The 10,048-nt window shown below is 40.9% G+C and overlaps 1 protein-coding gene across 3 annotated transcripts in view; it reads right to left on the bottom strand.

Moving 5' to 3' along the window:
* Positions 1–2,500: 2,500 nt before the first annotated feature.
* The window catches only part of LOC142150309 (poly(3-hydroxybutyrate) depolymerase-like), a 65,560-nt gene continuing 58,012 nt past the window's right edge, over positions 2,501–10,048 (bottom strand). For all 3 annotated transcript variants that reach the window (XM_075205520.1, XM_075205519.1, XM_075205518.1), the window contains 9 exons: positions 9,668–9,865; positions 9,043–9,137; positions 7,152–7,262; positions 7,021–7,053; positions 6,154–6,262; positions 5,361–5,403; positions 5,089–5,214; positions 4,251–4,276; positions 2,501–3,401 (listed from right to left, as the gene is read on the bottom strand). In XM_075205520.1, coding sequence (XP_075061621.1) covers positions 3,334–3,401; positions 4,251–4,276; positions 5,089–5,214; positions 5,361–5,403; positions 6,154–6,262; positions 7,021–7,053; positions 7,152–7,262; positions 9,043–9,137; positions 9,668–9,865 — 809 coding nt within the window. In that variant the 3' untranslated portion in view covers positions 2,501–3,333. The remainder of the gene's footprint in view (positions 3,402–4,250; positions 4,277–5,088; positions 5,215–5,360; positions 5,404–6,153; positions 6,263–7,020; positions 7,054–7,151; positions 7,263–9,042; positions 9,138–9,667; positions 9,866–10,048) is intronic.

Genomic DNA, 10,048 nt, shown 5'->3' with positions numbered 1-10,048 from the left:
TTTGTAGACCCAGGAGTATATTTACTAAACTGCGGGTTTGAAAAAGTGGAGATGTTGCCTATAGCAACCAATCAGATTTCAGTTATCATTTATTTAGTACATTCTACAAAATGACACCTAGAATCTGATTGGTTGCTATAAGCAACAGCTCTACTTTTACACACCCGCAGTTTAATAAATATACCCTCTCTATTCTTAATCTTGTGTCCTTGGTATCAATACGTTAAAAGTTATACATTTTAATTCAAGCAATTAAAACTAGTAGAACCTGGTAATGTTTTAGTGATTTTGCGAAATATAAAGTAAAATATGTGAATGAGCGAGAAAAGGGCAAGAGGTTAAACAATATTCCAATAAAATCAAAGGGGAAAACACAAGTTGTTGTCTCTTAACTGATCCTATGTGTTCTCCCTTCACAGCGCTTTATCAATTATTTAAATTGGTTGTCTTATGTTAATTAACTTGTTATAATATCTAATAATACATTATTATGGCTAGTGTTAAAGTGATTGGAATATAAATTATTTGGCCAGTGGGAAAAAATGAGTCTCAGTTTATGATAATATTAAACTACTGAATTAATCAAAATTGTATTGAAATAATTTGTGGATGTATATAGTTCATAAGTTTTCTTTGTTACCAGTAGTTTGCAGCATAGTAATAATTAGCTGCTGATTATGCTCAATCACTGCTCTGATGGCTTATAATTATCAAATACATAAGCAAACCGAAGGGGGGGTTACGTAGTGCCTGGAAACACCCCTCCAAGCCTGGGGCACTGTATAATTGAGATGCAATTGCTACTGTTAGCTGCGTGCACCTAACAGTAGCACACGCAGCATTGCCCATGTATGTTATGGGGATAGGAAGAGTTGGAGAGCAGCCAAGCACTGTCTAATATTATAGCTACGCCCCCATGCATGCTGGTCACACCCACAGGCGGCGTGGTGTGGAAACCTCCCACCACAAATCCTGTGTTTGCCCCTGAAATAAATGTTCACTATTCGCCACCAGAATCACTTGGCTGTATGAGACTGTGCATTGGCTGGTATTTCTGTTTGTATATAATTCAAGTTCCCCTTAATCTTTATTAGTCATGATCAGATTAGAATTAGCTCTGAATCTTCTTCTATTCCTATCTGAATGACATATTGTAACAATGTTTCTTCTTTATATCTACCAATAGGAGAACCTGTTCACTACTTACACTATTATAATAGTGAAACTGTGTCATTGTGTCCACGATACTGTTACAGCTGTGTAGTGAGAGAGCTTAATATAGTTTCACTTTTTAACAGTGAGTTCTCATTCTTACAATTTGTGTACTGTCACTCTCCCAGGATAGGTGATAGGCCGCTGGCTGTGCCACATATATTAATCAAACAGGGCCTCATTTAGAGTCGGACACAATGTGCGTCTAAGATGTACATGAAAGAGCAGGAGTGTGCCGCAGCTTGGTAGGGTATTACGAGTGGCATGCAACCCCAGTAGCGTCCCACTCGTTAATACCTTACCAAGCTGCGACCAGTTCTCACAGCTAGCTAACTACCTGCTCCACCTAATTCCTGCCGCACTTTTTCTGCTTTTTTTGACGTGTGATCTGCCTGTGTCTTCATCTGACTTGTCCTGAGGGTAGTTTTTGCGGGTAGACGCCCATAGTATCTAAATTATTCATGGTAACACCTACATAACTCCGTGTTCCACCCTTTTCCTCGGGCTGAGTCGCAAGCTGTCGCAAGTGTACACTGCGTCTGAAAAGCAGACGGAACTGCAGAGAACTGTGGCTTACTGCGCATGCGCGTCAGTGGAAATGTGCAGGATGCGCCTGGAGCGGACTTTGCGTCGGATTCTAAATGAGGCCCACGGTGTTTATCCCCAGAATTGGTTTCACATTATTGCATATCAGAGAGCGCAGAGGATCACAATGTGGGCTTAGCAGAGTGTCCTCCGACGTACGTTTCACTAGTGGGCAGCACAGTGGCCTAGTGGTTAGCACATCTGCCTCACAGCACTGGGGTCATGAGTTCGATTCCCGACCATGGCCTTATCTGTGTGGAGTTTGTATGTTCTCCCTGTGTTTGCGTGGGTTTCCTCCGGGTGCTCCGGTTTCCTCCCACACTCCAAAAACATACTGGTAGGTTAATTGGCTGCAATCAAAAATTGACCCTAGTCTCTGTCTGTCTCCCTCTCTGTCTGTCTTTGTGTGAGTGTGTGTATATATTAGGGAATTTAGACTGTAAGCTCCAATGGGGCAGGGACTGATGTGAATGAGTTCTCTGTACAGCGCTGCGGAATTAGTGGCGCTATATAAATAAATGATGATGATGATGATGATGATAGTGCTAGTGCGTCAAAAGGACCAAGCTCCTATCTTTTAATTGGACATGCTTACGTCTAAAGAAGCCTATCAGTTTAAGGTACCACGAAAAAATTTTCTTCAAGAAATGACAAAGAAAACATAAAAATATGATATTTTACTATGCAATTGTAAAGTGCCAATGATTCTGCAGTGCTGTACGGGTCAAAGTGGGATTTAATATAATGTACTACATGCTGCTCACAAAGAAAACAAAACCGTTTAGCACCGGAAACGCCCCTGTGAGGTGAAGTGAAGGCTTTTAATTTGCTTTGGTGCCAGCCTTACGACTCTCTGACTTAAGATGATGGAAAAAAAATGCATCTGTCAGGGGATAATTAAGGCTTTTCTAGGATATGCCAATCACTAAGACCAATGATGTTCCAAACACACAAGTAGTGCCAAACAGATATAGAAGAGATGCAGAAAATTAAGAAATTTTGATTAAAAAGAACGTAACTCGTGCTGCAATTCAAACTATTTACCAATCCAGCACAAAATATATTTAAAATACAATGCTATTAAAAATACATTATATATGTATGAATATATATATATATATATATCAGTGTGAAGTTTTAGGTGCTGCTTTCCACCTCTCTGTCTTCCAGCTTGTCGTATCCTTAGCAACTGTCTCCATGGCAGCGTTGTCACCCCCTCCTTTGCAGTAATACGACTGTCTGTCAATCACAACGCAGTCAATGAGCGAACACAGCAATGTTGGCAGAGAAACTATGAAGACGAGCGTGAAAGCTTAAGCCCTACAAGTATAATTTTATTTAATATCTATTCATTTCTTAGCTGCTCTTTGACTTTTTAAACTAGCTGGATATTGCATATCTTGTATAGCAGATTAATGACGATGCAACATTAATTAAGTAGAAGTAAAAAAACAATATGGTGGCGTCTTTTCGATGTCACTTGAAGACGTCAATCAACGGAGACGAGAATCTTCCTCGCAATGTCCTGGACCAGCGTTAATATTGTCCCTGAGTCCTCAGCATCATCCTCTGTACTCCGGTCACCTGGAACCCGTTCTTGGTAGCTGGGAATAATAATGCAGAAAATTAACATTACACATCTGTAATAACCTATGAACAGGTATTTTATACAAGTGCTGCCAGTTAATTTTCATACAATACGATTTATCCAAGGTGTCATTTTTTTCTACCAATTCCACTAACATACATAAAGCATCCGATTAAGACCATCCGCTGAAATATAGTATGGAGAAGGTGGTTTATAATATAACCGGGGACATTTTCAGGAAGAAAAATTTCTACGAGCAGCGTTTTAAAATCCGCGATAGGAGCCTGCAAGCCAATACCTCCCGGTCTACCGGTGAGACGGACAAGAGACACTCTCCTAAGCTGTTTTATTTTAAAGATGGCAGCAATTATCTGTGTATAGTTTGTATGTTCTCCCCGTGTTTCCTCAGGGTGCTCCGGTTTCCTCCCACACTCCTAAAACATACCAGTAGGTTAATTGGCTGCTATCAAAATTGTCCCTAGTCTGTGTGTGTGTCTGTCTGTGTGTGTGTGTGTGTGTGTGTGTGTGTGTGTGTGTTAGGGAATTTAGATTGTAAGCTCCAATGCGGCAGGGACTGATGTGAATGAGTTCTCTGTACATCGCTGCGGAATCAGTGGAGCTATATAAATAAATGGTGATGATGATGGCGATGATATCATCATCATCATCATCATTTATTTATATAGCGCCGACATATTCCGTAGGGCTTTACAATTGGGGACAAAAGGAATGGGCACAGAAACTGGTTAGATTTAGGCGTTATCATAAATTATTTCAGGTACATTCTTTTGCTCACTAATATTATATATACAAATAATATATTATGGCTTTAAAATGAAAACAAAATAAAATGTTATTCTCTTACCATAGGCCAGACCACTGTATCCCCACCTGAAGGAAAATAAAATTATTACAGTTAGTAAATGAAGGATGTCAGTGAATGGGACACAATTTGACATGGCTCTTAAAGTAGGACATGATACACTCTGGGGAAATCTCTTCACCCCAGATCTACTCAACGCATTTTACAGAGGAGGCGTGTACCTTAGTGGGGACGGCCCACCGAGATGTATTTGTGTAAAGCAAAAAAGTGTTTTTTTTCTGTGAACAGGGAGTGACCTTCCTAAATGGGCTCCTATGTCTTCTATTTTAATGCCCCTTTTTGTTATAACTGAAACAGGGCATGAAAAGCACATTAACAGCACTTAGATGTGAACAAGCCCTCAGTGCTGGTCTTCAACCATAAAGTGTCTGCAAGTCATCTAATTATCAATAGAGAATCCAAAAAGAGAGGAATGAATTTCTGCAGTAGACTGATCATATATCTCTCAACATTTAAGAAAGAAAATTAAAGACAAATTAAGCCCCGCCCAAAACCAATGATCTGGCCAAACCACGCCCTGATTCACCAGATCACACTAACACTTTGTGCAGAAGACACACCCACAACTTGATAACGCGCGTGCGCACACCACACACACACGCACACACACTTTTTAAATCTGAGAACTATGACTATTGGGAGGTATATGATCATCATAAGCTAGGAATCACGAGACACTGAACATAATACTAGCAATATAGAGGAAGGATTGTACAGTCAGTGACTAACATACGTGACCATCATCATCATTTATTTATATAGCGCCAACATATTCCGTAGCGCTTTACAATTGGACCAGATATAATATCAGCGTAATTACCAGTCCCAGCATCCATTGAGGTTAGTCAGGTTGGATTTGGCTTGAGGATACAGGATGACGAAGTTATTAAGATCAGCGACCTGGTTGTAACCGGCGTATCTGGCAAACTTGTCGCCAACTTTCTCCCTGCAAAATAAAGACAACTTGTTAATACAACACGTAAAGATAGAATAACATTGACATTATGCACTAATAATAATTACTCATCGTTCCCCCTCCCCCTAGACAAAGACCTGAGATAGTGATTGTGAGAGCGGAGAGGGAGATATTACCTGCCCTGGAGGCAGCCGTGGAACGCTATGTGGAGTCTGCATTCTGAAACGGATATGCAAAGAGGTTTAAAACAACACAATATTGGTATCTTGCTTGGACAATACATTAATAAATGCTATGCAATACATATGGAGTATGTGGTACAAATGAATTAAGTCGATGTTGCAAAATGATCCCAGTTGGATATAAACTATAGACCTATGGATGTGAGCATAGTGTTCAAAACTAGACTATGGCAGACGTGGAGATAACCCCTCCAAAAGCCAGAATCTTCCCCGTGTGGAGCATATCAAGGGGCAGGTCATACATTTGTGGATTTCCCTTCTCTCTTGCTGTTGTCTTGTACAGAGCTGCCATCTGAAATTGTGTGGCCCAGTACAAATTAATTTGGCAGCCCCCCCCCCATTCACTGTTCATGCCCCCGCGCCCTCTGCACAATACATTCCCCCATTTCATGTACCTTGTCCTTGATGCGTTGCGGGGGCTCCCAAACTGAAAGTCACCGCAACACAACGGCTACGTATTGATCTGCACAGTCACCCTCCACCCCCATTTTGCACCCAAATTATATTGCTGTTTTGTGGCCTGCAGAGTGCACACTACTGTCCACACATTGGACCAGAACTTTTCATCATAATTGCTGGAATTGATGGCACTTTTCTGGTAGTTTCTGAAACCCGGGGGTGGAAGGGGCAGTTTCCTCTCTCCTGCCCTCTCTGTCTCTGGACCATTCCTGCATCGGTTGCACAATTTAAGCCGCTCTTTGCCTACCACAATTAACCCTTCACTTACTCGCTCCGCTCTTGCACGCGGTTGGAACGTAGACGTAGCCGGCTGTATCCATCCCGTAAGTAATCGCCGGTGCCAAACTGAAGTATTCGGACTGGTCAAACAAGATCAGCTGGGAACAAAGCGGATATTTCAGAAGAAAGTTCAGATAAATGAACAAGAAAGTTTGTAAATTATTCTTAAAACTCCTTTAAGCCACCGACTTTTGGCCCTGAAAAGCTTCGCTGCTTACAGCACTGGTGCCAAGGGAGTGTGTAAGTTGGATAGGGTTAAGGCATATAATACTGGTATGTAATCTGTGGCTCTCTAGTCGTGGTAGGACAACAAGTCTCAGCACGCCCTACCAGCCTTGGGTAGTTAGTTACCAATAACTACAGTTTTATTATCTCTTATCGGGTAACCTGTTAACTGAACAGTTTTGAAAAACCAGAGAAAGGAAAACAGTGAATCACTGAAAATATAGATGCAGAAATTATCGCCATTTGTCTCCTCCTCCTACAGGCACTGTGAGGAGCTCCGATAAACAGCATATATGCCAAGGGAGGTTATTTTTAAATGTAATTTGGTGTAGTTAAAAAATAGATCCCAATGGTGGAACTACTGACTGGAAATGGCAGCAAAGTGGGGCCCATGGGAGGACGCCAAACAATTTCCCTCTGGGGCTCAGTGATGTCGTTTTCTGGCCCTAATCGATTGCCCACTGGACTGTCTTTCACAATAGCTGGAGAGCCACAAGTCTAATCTGCACAGACATTATGCAGAACACCTGCTTCTAGGCATTAGGTTTATCATTATGCATCTGTACTAGTATTTAGAAAGATCCCTGTGTATCGTCCATACAAACCCCCTCTTATCCCCCCACAATTATACCTGTCCGGTTTGTGCTGCGCCGCTGCTCGGTTTCTGAAAGAATGTAGAAGCAACAAGACAATGTTAGTGGTTGGTTCTATTATTCTCTTCACCGAGGAATTCCGGTAACTCTCCACCAAACTCCAGCTCACCTGCAGACCCCCGTAGATGTGGTTCAGAGCCTCATAGGCTCCATTGTAGTTGCAGTTGTTGATATAATCATTATTCTGTACTGCGCAGGCTCCTCCGTAGCTGTCCGTGGGCTGCAACAAGAAACAAGTTCTTTATTCCTTGACGTTTCAAGTGTTCTAATTTTTGCATAAATTTGCAGGTGATGTCACATTAAACGTACTGGACACGAAATAATAGGAATTTAAAACAAAAATCAATCTTGTATTGCTAGTGCTGGTTACTATGATATCAAATAGTTCCTAATTTATTGAGGCAGATCTTATTCTCTGAATGTCATGAGTTCATATTTATTGAAGAAACATATTGAAGATGTACGTGTGGATTGTAGCTGTCGAAGTCAAATAATTGGATGTAGTCGTTTCAAATTAATATCCATCAATACTGTTGTCTTGGGAACACTTCTACACACATGTACACTTACACATTCACTTGTAAATAGCTCACCTTAAAACAGTTCCAACCCACAGACGTTTATAACCAAATTTAATAGAGTTTATTAGTTAAATATAATAATGTTAAATGTACTTTATTGAGATCTAAGATTCAGGATACATGAAACATATCATGTTTGGTGTCATTATAATCCCCTAGTTATCCTCAGACATCCGTTCCTATATGCCAAGAGATCGCACCTTGCGTATGCTAATTATGGGTGATAGGGAATTAATGATCAGAATGGTATTGTGTGTGTAATGCAAATAGACCACTTTGAACCAGCTTTTCGGCGGGAAGATACGTATGCATCTGTTGGAGAGCTGACCCCCACCCTTGGAGGGAATCATTTGCACTGACCTATGACCTGCATTATACCGGACTGTCCTGAAGCCTGAACCAATGGAAACATGCCAAGTCATCTCTACTGTTTTCAATGTAACACCAACTGTATATAAACTGAACTCTGGGACTATCATACAGTCTTCTTGACCACAGACTTCAGGATTGAATGACTGTATGCTGGATCCAGTACACTTGGTGGAACATCTATCAACTGTATTGATTTTATCATTTTTAATCATCATTGTTGAAGAGAAATTTTGTTTTATTCATTTACTATATTGTTGCTCTAAAGGAGCATACACTGTTGCATCATACAGTATTGCACTATTATTTTTCTTTTCCTCCTACATGTTTTGATCGCTATCGGAAAAAATAGAGATCGTTTGAGAGGAATTGAATACCACACCATCAGTCGATAGAACTATTTTTCCTTGCTTTTTATATATAGACATTTGTATATTGCATGTTCTATTCATTTTATCCAGGAAACCACAGCGCAGAAAAGTGATCCACAATTTTTATGACAATCTACAATCTACTTTGGTGTATAGTTTTAGTTCACTGATCTGCATTAGTGGTATATGTAGCGCTGCAAGGGTTATATACTATCTAATATAATTATGGAATTTTATTATTGGTTCATCGCTAATGATTTCAATATTGGTTAATAAACAATCATAAAAATATGCTGCTAATTTACTAACACAGTCCTTACCCCCTCCTCATTATACCTTAACAAAATTTGTGCAGATGCACAGTAAAGGGGTTACTACCTACAACTGGTGACTCCATGTTTGTGTGCAGATGCTATAGTGTAGCGTGGTGGCTCAGTGGTTAGCACTTCTGCCTCACAGAGCTGGAGTCATGAGTTCAAAACAGAGGAACCCCGACAAAGAGCCGTGGGTTAGGCTGGCTAGTGGAGACATTCAATACAGATCTTGTTGATTCAGCCAACTTGTTTCTTTCCCCCGTACTCCTGGGTGGAGACCCTTATAACATGCACCACTGGCGGCGGCCCGAGGGCAGGTTTTAGATCTAGAAAATGCGATATTGTGGTCAACATGTCCGACTCACCATGCCGTGCTCAGCTGCCACGTCGTAAACTGTTTTAATGGCTCCGGAAGTAGTGATATAGGATGCATAGTAGTCCTGCAGCTTTTTGGCCACCCCTAGGAGAAGGAGACAACACAGGCTTGGGACGGTGCACAAAGAAAAGGGACCGGAGGGGTCAACTTTACAGTTGGGGTGGGGTATATTTTGGACAAGGCTCTCATGTGATTTTTTTTTTTAGGACAATTTAGCTTTTCCCCCCCAGAATGTTTATTTATCACAAACTTCTAATCAACCTGGAATAAGGAGGTTTCCATCTTTGTAGCCCCCTCCCTTCTTTAATAGTATCGTAGTTAGTTGGAGTGCTCTCACGACCTTACCTTAATGTGGGGGAGGGTCCGTAAGTGGGAAACCGCATTTTTACAGGATAAGCAGGATGGATCCTAACATTCATTTAATGTATCCAGTGCTCCAAAGGAATCAACGGGAATTATAGTCTAAACAAACTGTTTGTCAGTGTTTCCCGGAGCCTCGACTTTGGATAAATATTAGTTTATAGCCAAACGGGCGTTTATTTCCCTATTCAAAACAAATAAAATCAAACACCATCAAAAATAAAATATTTTGGCTAAGTGAATTTGTGGCGTACCTTGAACGAGTACGGTGTCTGCAGATCCAGAGAAGATGTACACCCGGCTGCGAGCTAGATTAGACAGGGGGTCTATTACACCTGTATTTTGATAGGTTTGGGTATAAACCTTTAGAGAGGAGACGCTGATACTGGAAGGAAACTTCATACACGCATTGGTGGCTGTCAGCATGTTCCCGACAGCACAGTAATACGGGCCTGTAAGGAAATACAAGACAGACCCATAACTTAATGGCGGCATGGGACCACAACTACTTATTTGTAGACCTGTGATTGAAAATCGAAAAACATAAACATGGGCACATGCACGAACCATCCCGACCACTAACCTGTTCAACATTCTCGACTTTTTTTTTTCAAACAAAAATTCAAAAAACAAAT

This window comes from Mixophyes fleayi, chromosome 4 (genome assembly GCF_038048845.1).
Source record: "Mixophyes fleayi isolate aMixFle1 chromosome 4, aMixFle1.hap1, whole genome shotgun sequence".
Taxonomy (NCBI): Eukaryota; Metazoa; Chordata; class Amphibia; order Anura; family Limnodynastidae; genus Mixophyes; species Mixophyes fleayi.
Note: the sequence above shows the minus strand (reverse complement) of the source record. Positions and strands in the feature narration are given on the sequence as shown.